General features: G+C 35.2%; 1 protein-coding gene across 1 annotated transcript in view; it reads left to right on the forward strand.

Moving 5' to 3' along the window:
- LOC124542017 (P protein-like) overlaps positions 1-20,980 on the forward strand; it is a 70,369-nt gene that overhangs the window by 29,245 nt on the left and 20,144 nt on the right. The window contains exons 3-7 of the mRNA XM_047119973.1: positions 10,469-10,572; positions 12,401-12,533; positions 14,771-14,831; positions 17,854-17,989; positions 18,949-19,094. Of these exons, the coding sequence (XP_046975929.1) occupies positions 10,469-10,572; positions 12,401-12,533; positions 14,771-14,831; positions 17,854-17,989; positions 18,949-19,094 (580 nt within the window). The remainder of the gene's footprint in view (positions 1-10,468; positions 10,573-12,400; positions 12,534-14,770; positions 14,832-17,853; positions 17,990-18,948; positions 19,095-20,980) is intronic.

Consider the following 20,980-nt stretch of genomic DNA (forward strand, 5'->3'; position numbering starts at 1 on the left):
GTTTAAATTTGCTTTATACCAAATTTCATCAAATTCGGTTCAGCGGTTTAGTAGGGAAAGAGAAATTTCTGAAAAAAAAAACAGTTGTAATCATGGATATTGAAAGTAGTTTAGGGGTTATGGCTTTGTACAAGTCCAGGTACCTATATATACTCATAAGGTATTGTGCCGTCCGACAGTTTGATACTACCTGTCGGCCACGGCCGCGCTCGGGTTTTAGGGTGTTGGTTGTCATGTGTTGGGCAAAAAAGCCTATGTCCTTCTTTGGAGTTCAAATTTGCTTCATACCAAATTTCATCAAATTCGGTTCAGCGGTTTGGTAGGGAAAGACACAGACGATAGACTGACAGACAGAGATACCTTCATATACATTTATAACATTAGAAAAAGTATAGTTTGTTATGTTCTGGTTTGTAAGAAAAAAACAGTGTAACTAAGGCACGAGGCATCATATCTCAGTTCCCAAGGTCGGTTCATTGGCGATGTAAGGAATGGTTAATATTTCTTAATGGTTTCATGTTTGGCCGGTGGTCACCACATAATTTACCAGACTATCTAAGTTACATGAAATGTAACTATCAACTTATATACATTATTTAATTAACATTTAATATATTGACTCGATTAATCTAATTAATTTCAAGAAAAGTATTATAAGCTTGTAATTAATACCTGTTGACTTCCAGGCAGAATACATTACATACATATGTAATTGTATTTAACTAATATGATTGTATTTTTTAAATGTTGAAAAAGAGTAACTACTGAGTTTCTTGCCGGTTCTTCTCGGTAGGATCTACTTTCCGTACCGGTGGTTGCTTCACTTAATTGTTAAATGACGATTCAAAAGTGCTTGTAAAAGCCCACTTGAAAAAAGTTTATTTTGATTTTGATTTTTGACAACAGCCTGTAAATTCCCCACTGCTGGTCTGAGCCCTACTCTCCCTTTGAGGAGGTTTGAAACATATTTCACCACTTTGTCCCAATGCAGGTTGGTCACGATGCTTTCCTTCACCGCTGAGCAAGAGATGAATTATAAACGCATGTGAATATTCAGTGGTGCTTTCTTAGGTTTGAACCCGCAAACATCGGTTAAGATGCACGCGTTCTAACCACTCGACCATCTTGGCTCATTTACTATCTACTTATATACACCGACATTCCGATATAAATATCTAATGAGAAACAGTTTACATAATTTGTCAAGCGTGAAGATTAAAACAATAAATTACAGGTTTCTTTACAAATTTTCATTAAAAGCGGAAGACAGTATAACAACAACACTTATGTAGATCCAGTACTTATTTTCGATAACTATATCTGGATCTGTATCAGTGACATTTCAAGTGTTTATATCAAAGATTGCTTGACATGTTTTTCTGGAAAAAACCGGTTTTTATTTATCTTATCTGAGACGTATCTTTAATCGATACAGTACACGGCTTGAGTGCTTAAGAGCTCGTGCATCCCTCATAAATGCTATTTAAAACAGTCTATCTAGATATTTACCAGTTGATATATCTTGTTACTACTAGGCTTTTCAATAAGCCACAAATTTTCCGTCTAGGGGCAAGGTATTTCCGTTTCTATAATGAAATTCAATATCAAAATAAACTTAATTCAAGCAGGCTTTTACAAGCACTTTTGAATCGTCATTTAACAATTAAGTGAAGCTACCACCGGTTCGAAAAGTAGATTCTACCGAGAAGAACCGGCAAGAAACTCAGTAGTTACTCTTTTTCAACATTTAAAAAATACAAAGTTATGTTAGTTAATACTTAATTTAAATTGATATAATCTGCTGCTGAAGTCAACAGGTAAAATTCCGCAGACTTTTGTAATTTTGCCATTTCATGAATTCGAAACATTTGTTAAAAAAAAACATTGGTAAGGAAGGTCGTATTCTATACAATAATTATATAGACGATAAAAATGCGTGGAATTAATACTTCTTGACTTCCAGGCCGGATATATTACATAAATATACAAATGTATTTAACTAAATGACTGTATTTAAATGTTGAAAACGAGTAATTGCTGACTTTTTTCTAAGTACTTCTCGGTAGAATCTGCTTTCCGAATCGGTAGTAGCTTCACGTATTATAGTTGTAATGACGATTCAAAAGTACTTGTAAAAGCAAACGTATTATTTTAAATTAATTTTAAATATATCTACACTAATATTATAAAGAGGAAAACTTTGTTTGTTTGGTTGTAATGAATTGGCTCAAAAACTACTGGACCGATTTTAAAAAATCTTTCACCATTCGAAAGCTAAATTAATCCCGCATAACATAGGCTAAATTTTATTTGAAAAAAAAATAGGGTTCCGTAAGATATTTTGGGTTTTTCGCACAAAAAAGGAAAAAATCTACCAGAAAAGTTGATTTTTTGCGTATGATGCCTAAACTATAAAAGATAGAACTATAAAATGTTCTAACTCCGATCATTAGAGGGCATAATGGCCTCCGACCCTAAGAACCTCATCAGATTCGTGGCTGATGTTGGTCTGGCTGAGGTGTTGTGATCACGAATTTGAGGTTTATCACAATAGATCCAAGCGCCGGTTGCAGTAGTTCTTCAAATGTGACCGTGCCTCAGCAGTAGGGATATTACAAGACTGATTATGAACCGTTATCTACGCGGGCGAAGCCGCGGGCGACCGCTAGTAGTATATATGTATATCCGGAACAAACAGACAGACAGGCAAAAATAGCACCAAACATATATTTTGATATATCTACCGTGCATACATACAAACAGGAACTCAACAGGAGGATTTTATCAAATGTATAGATTATAAATACATATATTTATTTAGTTATTGTTAAAACTATTTGTTTCCTTAGCAAATAATAAAAATCCTTTTCCCCCTCCCAAAAATCATTTCTTAGTGATAGTTGACGTTTTAAATCAAACTTAAGATCCAAATTTATAGTAATAACATTTTATGTGCTAAGACGCACGATTTTAAGATTATGCATTATTCACCTTACCTTAAAATAACTATATAGAACTAACTCTATAAGAATATTAAGGCTTTAAACAAACAAGCAAAACTAAAAATAGCATAAATAGAATCAAAGCATTATAGGTTATAATACAAATTTATCCAAAATATTATGCAGACTTGCAACTAACATTCGTATCGTGCTAAAATACAGTTTCTGTTAAACAAAGGCGTAATACATTAATGTTTATTCAAAGGATATTAATCCTTAAACCTTTATAAATAATAACTTATTTCGTTTGCACCTTAATCCGTACAAAACCACACTGAAATTTGTATTTTATTGACATAGGCAAAGGTATTATTTTTGCTTGAATTTATTGAAGCATCTGGTTGTAACCGGTTTCGACCAGTATTAACTGGTTAGGAAAGTACATTGAACTCGTCTATAAAGTTGAATTGTTTTGTTGTATTTCTTAACATTTCGCTATATTATGACGAAAAGCGTTTTAAATTATTCAAAATAAAATCGATTTTTATTAATTATCTGAGAAAATAAATAAATGCGTCTATAATAATATTATAAATGCGAAAGTAACTCTCTCTTTGTCTTTCTGTTTTAGTTTCACGGTTAAATCATTGAACCCAATTTCATGAAATGCGTTTTTAGGCAATCTTGAACCGCAAAGAATGTCATGGCTACTTTATAATACCTAAAACCTATAAATGACAACTCTACAACTCTAACAGGTCGAGAAGCCGTGGCTGAAATCTATCTATAAATATATAGCAATTGAAAATTTTTGGACCTATCTTGAACAAATTTTTATTAATATTATAAATGTGAAAGGAACCCTGTCTGTCTGTATGTTGCTCTTTCATAATCAACAGAATTTGATGAAATTTGGTATGACCAAACTTTTCTTTTTATGGAATAGGTTGGCGGACGAGCATATGGGCCACCTGATGGTAAATGGTCACCATCACCCATAGACAATAGCTGTAAGAAATAGTAACTATTCCTTACATTGTCAATGCGCCACCAACCTTGGGAACTAAGATGATATGTCCCTTGTGCCTGTAGTTACACTAGCTCACTCACCCTTCAAACCGGAACACAGCAATACTGCGTACTGTTGTTTAGCGGTAGAATATCTGAGGAGTTGGTGGTACCTAACTAGGCGGGCTTGCACAAGGCCCTACCACCAAGTGGTAGGGTACAAACTTGAACTCTAAGAAAGGATAGCGGCTACTTTATTGGCTGTAATGACAACCAATACCCTTAAACGCAAGCGAAGCTGCAGTCGGCTACTAGTTTGCTCATACACAAAGCTCTTAGTAACTACTTTTTTAAAATAGGTTAATCTAAATATTTTTTTGGTTAGGATTAGTGGACATCAAAATAATAAGTTCGTGTAATCAAAATTTCTGGCATGCGTTTTATACTAGCCTTAGTGTATTAACCTTAGTATATAAAAATACAGACGAATTGATAACCTCCTCCTTTTTGAAGTTGGTTGAAAAGATGCAGTTTTCGCAATGTTTTCTTCATTCTCAGAGCTCGAAACGAATAATAAACACAAGTCTAGCTATTAAAAATTCAACGCTGATTTGAATGCGTGCTCTTCGAAAAGGATGCACAATTGCGATCTGAAGTCCAACAGATTATATTACATCAAATCAAATCAAAATAAACTTTATTCAAGTAGGCTTTTACAAACACTTTTGAATCGTCATTTTACAATTAAGTGAAGCTACCACCGGTTCGGAAAGTAGATTCTACCGAGAACCGGCAAGAAACTCTGGCTAGTTACTCTTTTTAACATTTAAAAAAATACAGTCATGTCAGTTAATACATTTATTTAAATTAATATATCCTGCTTGGAAGTCAGCAGGTATTAACTCTATGCCTTTTTTTATAATAATTATTATATCATTATAATATCATTTACTTTCAACTTATGTATAGTAGGACACAAATTAGATGTAGCGTCGGAAAATGCAATGGAATGAAATTAAAACCGATTAATGCCGATTTACACAACCAATAGAAATAGCTCCCTATCGCGCCATTCGACGCTATTCGTCGCTATAGATTCACGCGTCAGAGAAAGCAAGTGCATGTAAATCGACGCGTCAAATTGACGAATATATTAGGTCATATAATATTACAAGTTATTACGTTTGTGTAAAGATCATATTCGCATGAGAAATAAATGTTGATAATTTGGGATAGCGTACTCAATTCGGGTGTGATCGGTTTTACGAATTTTGCCGATGCTACATCTAAGTTGTATCGTAATATACTTAGGTCTTTTATGTGCAGTCAGCGAGGCTGTTAACCTTATATTTGTAACTGTCTGTATATACTGTCACCAGTTTGCTCGATTTGAAGGGTAGTCAAGTTTTAGGTTTAAATATCCGTATATATCCTTCTGTCCCATTTCATTCCAGCTATCTTTTGAATGGCAGAATAGGATATTTGACTAATTTTTAAAATACATTTTTTATTATTTAGCAGAAGTTAAGGAACCCAGTAAAAGTTGTGTTTTTTATTTTCTAGTACATATTTACCGAAAAATATCATATTAAAAATTCCATATTTAAATAGCGCGCAAAAACGCTACTTGAACAATATGGCGCCGCGATAGGGTCGGTGACGTCACTTTCCTATTTTTTAATCTGTGGTACATATAGTAGAAAAGCAAAGTTTACAAGAAAGTGACTTCATCATAAGCCCGGCCAGGAGCGTTTTGAGTCACGTGTCAAACGTTTCAAAAACATGCAATTTTTATTCATGGATTTTTGAATAAATTGAGTATTATTTTCAATTTTCCTTAGTAAATAACCATTTTTATACTCATAATATACACTGATTACAATAATTCACAATTTATTTTTCGCATTGTCAAATAGCCCACTGATGTCAATTCTCTTTGACTTTGGTTCAATGGTTGGACCGTAAACGATAGAAGATCCAGTTTGCCAGGATATTATACAATAAAAGGCTATTAATTAAATTATATCCTAAGATGCATTTTTATTCCACCAACTCGCATTGGAACAGCGTGGTGGAATATGTTCCAAACCTTCTCCTCAAAGGGAGAGGAGGCCTTTAGCCCAGCAGTGGGAATTTACAGGCTGGTGTTGTTGTTGTTGTTGTATGCATTTTTATCTACACTGATATTATATTCGCGAAAGTAAAAGCCGAGATGGCCCAGTAGTTAGAACGCGTGCATAGTAACTGATGGTTGTGGGTTTTCTTGTGCTCCATTTGTTATATAATTCATCTCGTGCTCGGCGGTGAAGTTAAAAATCGTGAGGAAATCATCAATCAGCATGTGATAAATTTTAATGAAATTCTGCCAAATGTGTATCCACCAAGCCGCATTATAACAGCGTGGTGAAATATGCTTCGTAACTTCTCCTCTAAAAGGGAGAGTAGACATTAGTCCTGCAGTGGAAAATTTACATGGTGTTTGTAAAAATGCGAAAGTAACTTCTGATGGTCTTTTGCGATCAAACTACTAAACCGAATTCGATGTAATTTGGCGTGAAGGAAGCTCAAACTTCAAGGACAGAGGCTACTATACTTCTAGGCTTCTTCTACAATGCATATCATGTGATGACCAACCCTTAAAACTCGAGCGATTTCCTAGGCAATAACTTGTATGTTACTTTACATTTGTATTTCATCTGTACGTGTCTACTTGCATACATACCGACATACATAAATATATGTGCTGGAAAGTACGATACCATATCGTATTTACTATGGCGCTAGTAACATGATCTGTTGAGAATAACGTGCTTATGCAATTATGAACCCTATTGACATAACAGTTAGGTCCAAAATTAAACTATCAAAACTATCTACGCTCGCCAATCTTATGTTACATTTAACTAGTATTGATAACATTAGTAATAAATGTATCTGATACATTACATTGTGATGATTAGTTCATATAATTGACGGTTTCGTAGGTGTAGTTCCGGAGGTCCTGGCTTCAATATCCGGTTCAGGCCATTGAAGAAGTTTCTGGGTTTTGTGTAGAGAAAAAAGTATCAGATCGATCTGGTTTTCCATTTGTATCGGATTTTCAGTACTGTTGAGTTTTGACGACCTCCTTGGTCGAGTGGTGCGTACACCGGCTTTCATGGGTACGCCACTCCGAGGTCCCGGGTTCGATTCCCGGCCGAGTCAATTTAGATTATCATTAGTTTTCTATGTTGTCTTGGGTCTGGGTGTTTGTGGTACCGTCGTTACATCTGATTTTCCATAACACAAGTGCTTTAGCTACTTACATTGGGATCAGAGTAATGCATGTGATGTTGTCTCATATTTATTTATTTATTTATTATTATAAGAGTGAGATTAGCTTGTATACATGGGTAGATTTATATGTGCCATAAAACGGTCAGGCAGACTTCACCATTATCTATGCATATCATAAAATTGGAGTATCTGTTTGTAATATTAATATAATCGCTTTTCGTACGGTAAATATACCAAAACAATATTTGTTTTATTTTGTCTGTCTATCTGTTTGTTCCGGCTAATATCTGGAACGGCTAGATAGATTCTGACATGATTTTTAATGGCAGATAGCTGACTTAATAAGGAGAAGCTACTACTTTTTTTTTAAACACAAAAACGCCCAAAGTCACGAGCAGAGTTAGTTAAAATATAAGAAGTATAGTATGTACGATTGATTCCGCTGATCTTAGGAGCTATCAGTCCGTTGCATTTTCATATTCTTCATGATTTTTTATAGAAAGGAGTTACATGTATGATCTAAAAGTATTTGTCTCTGTAAAATTTTGCTCACCCCTCCCAGTATAATTCGAGGAGTATGAAACTGAGTCTAAGACCAAACTACCCATTTAAAACGACCTGTACTGATGACAAAATCTCTGGCATTCATTAACTTTGAGGTTAATAGTAGTAAGAACAACTTCTGATTCCTACTGTACGTGAGAGTAATCACGATTCTTAAAGTATTCTCGTATTGTTTTTTGATAGATATACTGTAGGGTTTTCTTGGCAATCCTTAGGGCCCGATTTTGTCCTGATCGATTACATCCACAGCTGTCAATAGCAACACTAGCCAACCACACAGTAAATATAATGTTGCACAAGTGTGCTCACAAATACAAGTTTATTTTCTACTGTCTCACGCAAATCCCAATGAGACGCAAAATCCCACACCGGAGAGAGTTAAAACGCAGAATTTATGAAATTTCCGAGGCACGAGAGTGTGCACTTCCAAATTCCAGATTTATTTTTAACAACATATGTCACTGAGAATTTTGCGATACTAAAACCTATAACCATACCAAGCCGACCTGAACCCAGGCTAAAGCTTAAAGAAAGCGAGGGCCTTTCTTAACGACACCCCTCCCCCCTTAAAAAAACAGACGCACAGTTGTGTTTTACAATTTCCGTTATAATAATCTTTATATCAAATATTGTCAATGGTGAACATTTGGGTCATACAACTTTCATTCTTATCAGAATTCCAAACATGTACATATTACTAACACGCTCGTAGTTCGTAGTAACCTTGCATCAGCAACTTTAAACCTGAGTTATATACCCGGCTTCAATCGGGTACCAATTTGATACTAAATATGCTACATAATCTTGCACCGTTCATAGATTTTATGTCATTACAAATAAAAATGGTTCTTTTGAATCTCTAAGAGAAAGACATAGATACACAAATGCGTACTTTTTTTAATGACCTTTTTTGAGGCATACAACACTGTTCATCCAGCGTTTGCAATGTAAGAGCAAAAAAATTTGTTTATTAACGACATTACTCCAGAAACCTTTTATCAGTGTTTCTTTACTATATTGTTTTGATGAGCCGAAATGGCCCAGTGGTTAGAACGCGTGCATCTTAATCGATGATTTCGGGTTTAAACCCATGCAAGAACCACTATATATGTGTATGTACTTAATTTGTGTTTATAATTCATCTCGTGCTCGGTAGTGAGCAAACATCGTGAGAAAACCTTCATGTGTTTAATTTCATTGAAATTTTGACAAATGTGCATTCCACCAACCTGCACTGGAATAGCGTGGTGGAATGTGTTCCAAACCCTCTCCTTAATGGGAGAGGAGGCCTTAGCTCAGCAGTGGGTAATTCACAGGCTGTTACTTTATTGTCCATGTTTTATATACAAAAAAACCCTCCTCTCGAATCACTCTATCTACTAAAAAAAACCGCATCAAAATCCGTTGCGTAATTTGAAAGATCCAAGCATACATAATGACAGACAGCGGTAAGCGACATTGTTTTGTACCATATATGTACATATTTGTCATTTAACTATTACATAAACAATTAAACAGACACTACCGTTATATATTCCTTAAATATTTTGACAGCTATCCCGCACAGATAAAAAAATAACCTTGTATACCAGACAGACAGACTTACCATGACAGTTATATTTACAGAGCTTAATTTATCAACGGAACCTAAGATAATGAAAATCATTAATAAACAAAGGCTATCTGTTCTGGACACAGAGATTAGCTATCCCATACTATACTAAATAGTATTGGAAATTCGAGTGAGTATGAGCCGAGACGGCCCAGTAGTTAGAACGCGTGCATCTTAACCGATGATTGTAGGTTCAAACTCAGGCGAGGACCACTAAATTTTCATGTGCCTAATTTGTGTTTATGATTCATCTCGAGTTTGGCGGTGAAGGAAAACACCCGGACAGGAGGAAATTTGCATGTGTCTAATTTCATAGAAATTCTGCCACATGTATATTCCACCAAGCGGTATTGGATATGTTCCGAAACTCCTCGTCAAGGGGACAGATGGACTTAGCTTTGGGAAATTCACAGATTATAACGATTGTTATAAGTTATTCATTGTATATATATATCATATCTACCGGGCAATATTATACACTGTTATAACGATTATACATTATTATAACGATTACAGTCAATGTCGTAAATCACTTGCTATTTCATCGTGATATGCGGTGAGATTCGAGTTACTTGTTACCCAATGTTAGTTTGGCTAATAAAACGAGTTTTTATTAGAGAAACTTAATATATTATTTAATCTACATAAAATAAATAAAAATGTAATAATAAATAAACTTTTATCTATGTTAAAATTAATTATATATTTTAATATATGTGTAACTATAATATCATATAGAAAGCCACATAAATTTGATTATTGATATAACAACTAAAGTCAAGTGAACCGTGATTTTTATTATCTGTAAAGCCTCTAGAAGAAATAAAAAGAGTTATAATAACGTTCTAATTAAATTTTAATTGCCTCTCTTATCATATGTCTATCTCACTCTTTCACATAATAAATCCTATAGATTTTTCAAGCCATTAAAAAATACCACTAAACAATTACAATTAAAGTGAAATGTACAGACAACAAAATAAATAATGGCAGCTATATTAACAAAAATAAGTAATATGAAGAAGAAAAAGGACAGAAATAGTGTATACTCTATGGTGTCGTGCAGTGACGTCACACCAGGCAGCCTCGAGGTGTGGGTTGAGCTACCAGACGCGATCAAGTTCGACCCTGCGCTTGCGCCGTTCAAACAGCTATACGAACAACATCATGGTAAGTTAAACTAGTTTATTATAGTTATGGAAATGTAAGTTGAGAACATTATATACAACCACAAGACAAGGAATAAAGCAAATAAACTATTTTGACATTTAATTGAAACGATCTCATTGGTCGAGAGCTTGTATAGTCTATGATAATCGTTATGGTCGCAGAGAAATTTGGTTTTGAATTTCGAAGCTCTTAACATTAGAGTAGTGTTGTACTGTAAATAAATATATCGATTGATATCTGTTTGTGCATATAGCAGAGTTACATGTATAAATTTTTTTTGTTTATTTTTGCTTCTTCTATTAGAATATATAGATATATAGCTATATGATCATAACTTACAATATACGGATCGATAAAGATAATCAGGAACGTTATTAACGTTACTTTCATTAGGCGATAATTAATACGAAGAACTTCATTTATAAAATAAGTAATAAAAAACCTGAAATTAAAAAATGCAGTTACAACCGATTTTTTGTCGTAACGGTCAATCTCAAGACTGCCTTCTTAATGCCTCATTTTCCAGAGATCACCCGGGATTTCGTGCATAAGGGAAGTAAGTGTATAAGGATAGGATATCAATCCTCAATCTCTTTGTGGAAGAACAAAGAAAATAAGCTCAGATCCAATGGCTTTACGTGCTGACCGAGGCATATTATGAGAAGTAGTTTTAATAGGATCTCAGTTTTTTATGTGCAACTTTAATGAACACAAATAAGCTTTTATGTGTCGTATAAATTGGACTAGAATTAAAGAATATTTTACCCGGACAAAGTCGTGTCGAAAAGCTAGTGTTATACACCAAATACAAGGCTGGTATATGACCCACATATATACTTCACGATGACTTGTTAAACAAATCTGTAAACTCCTGAACAAATAAAGAAAACAAACGTACAGACGTAAATGGACGTGCTATATCTACTTAACATAATATTGCTTGAATAAACATATATAATCTTGTTTAACATACATTAAGTAATATAAATCATTTCTTCCTAGTTATTACCCATACTGAAAAATAAACCGCTGAAGTATTCCAATTGGTGGTAGGGCTTTGTGCAAGCCCGTCTGGGTAGGTACCACCCACTCACCAGTTATTCTACCGCCAAATAACAGTACTCAGTATTGTTGTGTTCCGGTTTGGAGGCTGAGTGAGTCAGTGTAACTACAGGCACAAGGGACATAAAATCTTAGATCCCATGTTTGGTGGCACATTGACGATGAAAGGAATAGTAAGTCTTACAGCTTCATTGTCTATGGGTGATGGTGACCACTTACCATCAGGTGGCCCATATGCTCGTCCGCCAACCTATACCATAAAAAAATTACAGTTAATCAATTAATGGACTACATTATTTGGCAGGATTATAACAGCTGATCGCGGTTTGAACATTAGTCGTGTTATACTCTCGTGTTATGGAGAGCACGTAAAGCCATGGATCGTGATAATTAGCATGAGGCTCTTGGCTCTTGAGATTGCCGTACCCAAAATTTGACAATGCATTTTGATTTACTTGGTGTTCCAACATTGTCTTGCGTTGGCAAACCCAGGATCATATAGCCTATCGCCAAACTTCAATCTCTAGTATTGTGTTCAGATCTGAAGAGTTAGTGAGTCAGTGTAAATAGGAGCACAAGGGATATAACATTAGCTTCCAAGATTGGTGACGAATTGGCGATGTAAATTTTGGTTAAAGTTTATTACGACGTCAATGGCATTGGATACCCTTTTGTCAAAACCAACTTCAAACCAAAGCCAAATAGCCTTTGAGCTCTTAAACTTGTTCAAATATATGGATATAATTAGCTATATATAATGTTACAGGTAAACTAGAATCAAGAGAGGAGATATCTGAAGGCGACCGTAATATATTCAACAGGAAGATATCGGATGGCGCTGTTGGTGACGGTGAAACAGTAGAAAGAAATGTACATCCAAACAATAAGGATGAAAACAGGTGATTATGTTAAAGACTTTTTTACCAAACAACTCTTTTTTAAATTATAAGCAACGAGCAGGAGGCTTACCTGATGGAAAGTGTTACCACCGCTCATTGATATCTGCACACCCCACCACCGGGGGGCTTGCAGGTGCGTTGCCTGCCCTTAACACGTTCGCTGCGGCATCTATTATTCCTTTGTCCCATTCCTACGGTACAGTGCATTTAATACCTAGTATGAAAACTATCATAATAGCAGTACGGGGCTTATAAGACACCGTAACGTTTGTTATTGAAATTCGATGGAACGTGATGCTGGAATGTGATCGAATTTATTTCTTCAGTGCTGTACATGGTCAAAGACACTCCGTATTAAGTGGGTACACCACAGCATTGTCAATGGGCATCATATAAATATCATTTTCCTATAATATATCAAATAGACGTTATAGCCTCTGCACGTCAAAGAAATCTATGTTTTTCTTAGCCACACGAGGGACGTGTATACGTGGCGTAATAGACCTCGTTCCGCATTAAACGTGTTAAGGAAGTAAGGTTCGCTCTTTTCTGTAAGGTTACCAAGTCGTATCCGTAAAAAACCTCCGGCGAAGACTGGCTCTACAGAGTGGCAAGAGAAAATGTTTGAAAAATCGCGCAGTTGTGGAATTTCGGACATTAAGGTGTCCAATCCATTACGTTGACTATATCACCTTATCTGCACAACGCTGATATCTCATGAAAGTTTGACATAAGACCTTTTTTGGTCCACTAAAGTTCACTAACCAGACATTGCAACCTAGAAGTCTATCAACGTCTTCCTACATAAAGTATCATTAACAATAAGTTACCAAAACCTTTAGCACTCTTAAAATGGATGTGTTAAAGTACCAGTGTTAAGGGATCGAAGGGCGTGGCCTTTTATTTATTTATATTCTTATATTCATGAACTAAATTTATTCTAAACTAGCAATTACCCGCAGTTTTACTCACGTCGAAGTGAAAAAGATTAATTTATAATATTGCGTTACTATAAGACATTTTTGTATATCACAATGTTGTGTATTTCAAACGTGTTTAACAATTGTCCTTCTATTTCAACTTATTTAGACAAAAACCTTAATAAATTATATACCTAAACCTTTCTCATGAATCCCTCTGTCTATTAGTGAAAACCGCATCAAAATCCGTTCAGTAGTTTTAAAGTTTATCACGAATATACAGACAGACGCGGTCGGCGGAATTTGTTTTACAATATGTAGTGTTGATGAATAAATACTCGATAAAAAGGAAAAAAATCAAAAGCAGGGTACCAAATAATCCTTTGTTTTTCTTTTCAATTTGACCCAGTATTTGGTATAGTGACATTTTATTTGATTTGCCTTATTTCTCTATCTATAGGCCCCATACATCTTAACCGATGATTGCGGGTTCAAACCTAGGCAAGCACAACTGAATAATCATGTGTTTATTTGTGTTTATAATTCATCTCGTGTTCGGTTGTGAAGGAAAACATCGTGAGGAATGTGACTAATTTCATAGAAATTCTGCCACATGTGTATTCCACCAACCCGCATTGGTACAGTGTGCTGGAATATGTTCCAAAACCTCAAGGGGAGAGGAGGCCTTGGCCCAGCTGTGGGAAATTTACAGGCTGTTGTAGTTTTATAGGCCCCAAGCCGATGCGGGGCCCTTAAGCAGTTATCAAATGCACAATGCGGCCCTGGACACCGCTTATTATTACTTAAGTTATTTTTAAAACAATACACGTGGTCGAGACATAACGGCGCCAAGTTTTTTTCTTATCATTTCCCTACCCTTTCTCACATAGCCCTTATTTATTATCTGTCTCTTTCTTTACAACCGGTTCTGGACCAACCGGCTACATTTTTACCGGTTTTCGTGCATCCACACATGTCCTTATTAGGGTTTGTTATTGTTGTAATAATCACTACATATTTGAAAACAAAGTCCGCGACCGTGTTTGTATGTCTGTATGATCGCGATAAACTCTAAAACTACTGAGCGGATTTTCATGCGGTTTTCACTAATAGATAGAGGGATTCATAAGGAAGGTTTAAGTATTTAATTTATTAAGGTTTTTGAGTAAATAAGTTGGAATAGAACTACAATTGTTAAACATGTCGGAATAAAGTAACAAAAAAGTATAAATAAAAACTCATGTCCACTCGTGCGAAGTCGGGATGTCCTGCTAGTATTAACTAATTAATTGTACAATGTAAATATTTCCTTTTTAGATTGGTACAAGAATCAGCGGCAGCGGAAACTAAGAAGATACCCTCACAGAGAAAAAAACAGGTCAGTTTTTGTAATTAAGAACAAATAATAATAAATATGAGACATCACATACATTACTCCGATCCCAATGTAAGTAGCTGATGCACTTGTGTTATGGAAAATCAGAAGTAACGATACCACAAACACCCAGACCCAAGACAACATAGAAAACTAATTATAATCTACATCGACTCGGCCGGGAATCGAACCCGGGACCTCGGAATGGCGTACCCATGAAAACCGTTGTACTCACCACTCAACCACTGAGGTCGTCAAAGAGTAACATATATGTTTGTTGCTTGTCTTGGCAGCTTCAACGGGGTCAAATGGGAAGGGGGAAGGGGGGCGCGTGATTTGGTTTATATCTAATGTTGGTCTATGTCCTTTTTGCAATGACAATTATATGCAAAAGTCATAACGATCGGTAACATACACTCAAATCATATTATAGCTCGCTCTATAAGATAATAATTAAATAGAGATTGTTCAAATCAAATATATATATTTTTTCAAGTAGGTGATTAGCACTTCGTTACATTACTGTAACTATACAAATAATTAATTGGTATGTCTGTTTGTAATATTAAAGTAACCGCTTTTTCCCAAATGCATATATACAATACCAAAATAACTGTCTGTCTGTCCCTTCCCTGTATATTTGCTTAGATCTTTAAAAATAACCAACTGATTTTGTTGCAATTTATTAAATAGATGTGATCCAAGAAGAGGTTTTTTATGAGTAATATGATCTTATTAATAAAACACTTTTTTTTGCGATTAACGTTGTATTATACAGACATTCTGTAGGTATATTTGGTATCAGCATTACACCCGTGCGAAGCCAGGGCAGGTGGTTAGTACTGAATCATCACTAAGTACATAGTATAAAACAAAGTCGCTTACCGCTGTCTGTCCCTATGTATGCTTAGATCTTTAACATTACGCAACGGATTTAGATGCGATTTTTTTAATAGATTTAGAGATTCGAGAGGAAGGTTTTTGAAAATAATACAAAGTCAATATAGTACAGAAACACTGATAATTTTCGAAGTATCTAATGTGATGTTATAAATAAACAAATTCTGTAGTATATTTGGTATCAGCATTGCATCCGTGCGAAGCCGGGACGGGTGGTTAGTACACCATAATTAATAGGAAATAATTAGTTATTAATAAGCACTAATTTATTACTCTACATAAATGGTCTTTAAAAATGACCAGTTACACTTAAGACGTTTTTAACAATCTTACGATTGTATCCTATATCCAGTGACGGATTTACAAATCTGCCGCTAGTAGGCTAGTAGGCTTTTAAATCTTTGCCACCCTACTTTTTTTGCAACATTTATGATTTGTAAACAAGGTGATATTTCTGTCAGTTACTAGATTATTTTCCCAATCCCCTATGTAGTAACGAGTATACGGATTACAGACGTGTAGGTATATACATATAATTATAAGTTTTATTTTAATTTTTTTTATGGTATTAGTTGGCGGACGAGTTTACGGGACACCTGATGGTAAGTGATCACCATCACCCATAGACAATGACGATGTAAGAAATATTAACTAATCCTTAAATCGTCAATGCGCCACCAACCTTGGGAAATAAGTTGTTATGTCCCTTGTGCCTGTAGTTACACTGGCTCACTCACCCTTCAAACCGGAACACAATAGTACTGCGTACTGTTATTTGGCGGTAGAATAACTGATGAGTGGGTGGTACCTACCCAGACGGGCTTGCACTAAGCCCTACCACCAAGTAATTTCTGTAAGATATGTTGGAATAATACAAAAACTCTCCTCACAATCAATACTTTATCTCTCCTGAAGTGGTTCATGATCCTTCCAATTCGACGATTAAAGTAAGAATGACCATCACTAGGCTTACTCCTAGTATTTAATATTAACACGCCCCTCCTCCGACTGTAGCAACATCCGGTTTCGATCCATTTTAAAAACAATTTAGTTTAGTCAAAACCGAATGTTGACAATCAACGCAAATTGTAACAACTATTTAAATCGAATTATTTATGCGGATAATACTTTAATACATTAAAACAATAAAATATGATCATATTAAAATAAAAATGCTAACAGAAATATAACAAATTTGGGCTAAATTTGCCGCCTCTCTAAATCTGCCTAGGCTACTTAGCCTATTGGTAAATCCGCCACTGCCTTTATCTTTGATGTTCAAACATGTTTAGAATTTGAATAACATCTTAGAATGTTCACAATTGAAAACGAAAGTATTAATTTATGATGTTATTATTATAATATTTGATCAATAGTTAATGCCAAGCTTACTTTATAATGTTTGCATTTATTATGATTACATATATTTACATACAATTTTCAGTTATGTCTGTTTATAAATACATTAGTGATCCGACTAATTTCGCACGGGTGCAATATTGATACTAAATATACCACAGAATGTCATTATATGCAGTTCATAGCTTTTGTGTCTATAGTATTTTATTGAACTAGCGACTCGCCCGGTGCTAATGATACTAAATATACTACAGAATTTGTTTATTAACGAAATCACATCACAGACTTCTCGAATTATCAGTGTTTCTTTACTATATTGTGTAATTAGATCTATCTAATTACACAATATAGTAACACTTCGGTGATTCGAGAAAATTTCCTCTCGAGTCACTCTATCTATTAATAAAACCACATCAAAATGCCTTCGCGTAGTTTTAAAGATTTCAGCATACATACAGACAGGACAGACAGCTATATATTATCTTTAGTTAATATTATGTTAGTTAACCCTAATTTTAAACCACACTTACTTGAAATATTATACTTACATACATCCAAATTTATTCAGACATTTAAAATTTATGGTGGAACAACAAAAAGTCTCCTCCAAAAGATTTAAATTGCCACCATCGTCTTCGGCGAGGCGGCGAACCCATCCCTGAACCAGTGATTAAGACGACAACAGTATTGTTCTTTAGCTTAGGAATACAATACGAACTGACTCTTGGGACATTTTTTTTTTTAATATTTCTCTGCTTGTCAACAGCTGGATCGAACACTGCGAGTGGTGAAGCTATCAGTTCTAATAGCCTGTTGGGTGCTTCTCACTGTATCTCTTCTATTGAACAGCGAAAAAACAGACGTGGTACTACACACGGCTGTGCATAATGGAGATATTAAAGGTAGGTAAAGTTTCAGGAAAAATTGGTATATGATGAATCGAAAACCGGACTTAAAAGACGGGAGTAGATCTAGCAGTAAGTGTTGGTAGGTAGAACCGGTCTCACATACCACCCATTTTACGTGGTGGAAATTCGGATTTTATTCTAGAGAAATAAAAAGGGCAGTGGGCAAAGTCTGGCAAAGGATTATGATAATAATGATGACGATGGTTTTGAGGCTTCTCACAGCGGACAGTTAGAACCGCCCCCCGAATCCATTGAATTAATGATTGTAAATAATTACGTTTAGAATACAAAGGCGCTACGCTACTGACCTTGGGATCCAAGATGTTAACATAACTTGCACCAGTTGGACTTGCTACCTAACCCTTCAAACGGGAACACAAAAACTAAATGTTCCTGTTTGGCGATAGAATATCTGATGAGTAGGTGGTACCTACCTAGACGGATCGTCTAGTAACGAAATACTACAAGACTGTTCGATTTGCTAGAACTCTTGTGATTTTTTATGGTAGTTCATTAACAGCACACATACATACATACATAACAGTTCGTACAGCGCTCTGCGACAGTACAACAATGCATTCAGAGTGCTGTTCGGATTGCCACACTACTGTAGCGCCTCCGAAATGTTTGCTGAGAGACGTGTTGATAGCTTTTATGCTATTATTCGCAAGAGGAGCGCATCTGCGCTTCAGAGGTTACGATCTAGCTCGAACGGCATTCTGTGTGCACTGGCTGACCCCTGGGACTCGGAAATACTGCGCCACTGGATACGGCTACACGCTGTCTGAGAATGGCGATTTTTGTTTTTTGTGTTTGTTTCTGTTTTGTTGGTTTATTATTATTATTATTTGTTTTTACTAACATTAGTTATAAGGTTTCCATGTAATACTAAAATTAAATGGACTATGTCTGAGACAAAATAAATTATTATTAATTTTTGGTCATTGTTTCAGAATATTTTCTCAAGTCATCCAATAATGACTTCACAGTGTCAATCACGTTATCTGGACCATTTTCTGATGCGACTGGAAACCACACCAAGAATCTGCTGCAATTATGGTTACATCGAGGTTCTAAAACGGAAGAAGAAACTTTTCAGGTAATATATAATGATAAATAAATAAATCTGTCCCAATGTTAGTAGCTAAAACTCTTGAGTTATGGAAAATCTGAAGTAACGATGATGCCACAAACACCCAGACCCAAGACAACATATGAAACTAATGAACTTTTTCTACATCGACTCTGCCGGGAATCTATTCCGGGACCTCGAAGTGGCGTACCCATGAAAACCGATGTTCACACTACTCGATCACGGAGGTCGTTTTCTGTATATCCAATATTGTACTTATTATCTTCCAATATTTACATTTTGGCTGCTTGTTGATTTAGAGGCTACATTTTACTGCTGAAGATCTAAATGCTGTATTCATATAGATAAAACCAGGTATTTCGGCCACTTTCCGTATTTGGCCACGCAGAACTTACTTTCCATATATTAAGAATTGTACTATACGCAGCCACCTCTGAAGAAGTTTAAGGATTCACGTATCTAGCTTGATAGCTAGATCTTAGGTTTTTATTGGCGAATTAAGAAATTAATAAGGAACTTTTCTGTTTCAAATTGAAGTTTTGTCCAAATACTTAGTTTCCATTTTCAACTCTTTCCAGTGAATGCTATTGATGGTAAACGGTGTGAAAGTCAAGTTTTTTTTGAGTTATAAGAATAAATAGGGGTGGCTAGCTACTGAAAGGCTAAATCTTTTTTTTTGTACTTACAACAACAACAACAGCCTGTAAATTCCCACTGCTGGGCTAATGGTCTCCTCTCCCGTTAGAGGAGAAGGTTTGCAACATATTACACCACGCTGTTCCAATGCGCGTTGGTGGAATACACATGTGGCAGATTTTTTATGAAATTTGTCACATGCAGGTTTCCTTACGATGTTTTCCTTCACCGCCGAGTACGAGATGAATTATAAAGACAAATTAAGCACATGAATCAGTGGTGCTTGCCTGGATTTGAACCCGCAATCATCGGTTAAGATGCACGCGTTCTAACTACTGGGCCATCTTGACTTTTTTTTTTGTACTTATTGGCCATCTATTACAGTTACTATTTTTTTTTATGATACGTGAATTTCATTAAAATTAGATCATATTTTAGTAGTATCTACCAGGTCCAAGTTTTTGCTTTTTTCGTCGTCAAGGTCGTGCAAATTGCTATCATATCAATTTAGGGCATCAATGTTTGTGTTTGTTCTTTAATTTTAAAATATAAAATCTTCAGGTAAAGTCACAGCACGAAGTAAACCTTACATAATTACTCAATTCGTCGCGTTATCTTTCAAAGAACAAATATTATTATAATGTTCTTAGTTGTAAGGAAAACTGTATCGTCGGATTATAATTATCAACAATGAATAATTACTGAGGAACTACTATTGTACTGCGGCTTTTGATGTTTTTTTTTTTTTAATCTTTTGGTGAATATCTTCATTATCCTTTTCTCAAAATTCATTCAAAGACTATCGATAGTCCAAAACTAAAGATACTATCGATACTAACATCGATATCCATAATAGTATCTCTGTTACCAATAGTATTGCTTACAGATATTATCGATGGTATCTGTAGTGTTTGTACAGTACACAGTACAGTAGATATAATACACTGTCTCACGTACCACACTGGAGGGGGTAGCTAGACTAGCTAGTGTTGCAAACGAGGTACGAGGCATGGTAGTAGTAAGCCAGTGTCTAATAGTTATCATTGAGGGACCGGTGGGTCCTACAGTATCGATAGTATTGCTCACGGAGAGCTATGGATAGTTTTATACGTGACAATAATCTCGATAGAATATCGATACGCAACACTAATACATATATATATAAATGTGTGCACACACATAGCACAAATCCTTACCACAAAGTAATTTAATAAAAACTGTTATATAGAAAGAAATGTACCAAGTTCAAATGTAGT

The sequence above is a fragment of the Vanessa cardui genome, chromosome 29, assembly GCF_905220365.1.
Source record: "Vanessa cardui chromosome 29, ilVanCard2.1, whole genome shotgun sequence".
Classification (NCBI taxonomy): domain Eukaryota; kingdom Metazoa; phylum Arthropoda; class Insecta; order Lepidoptera; family Nymphalidae; genus Vanessa; species Vanessa cardui.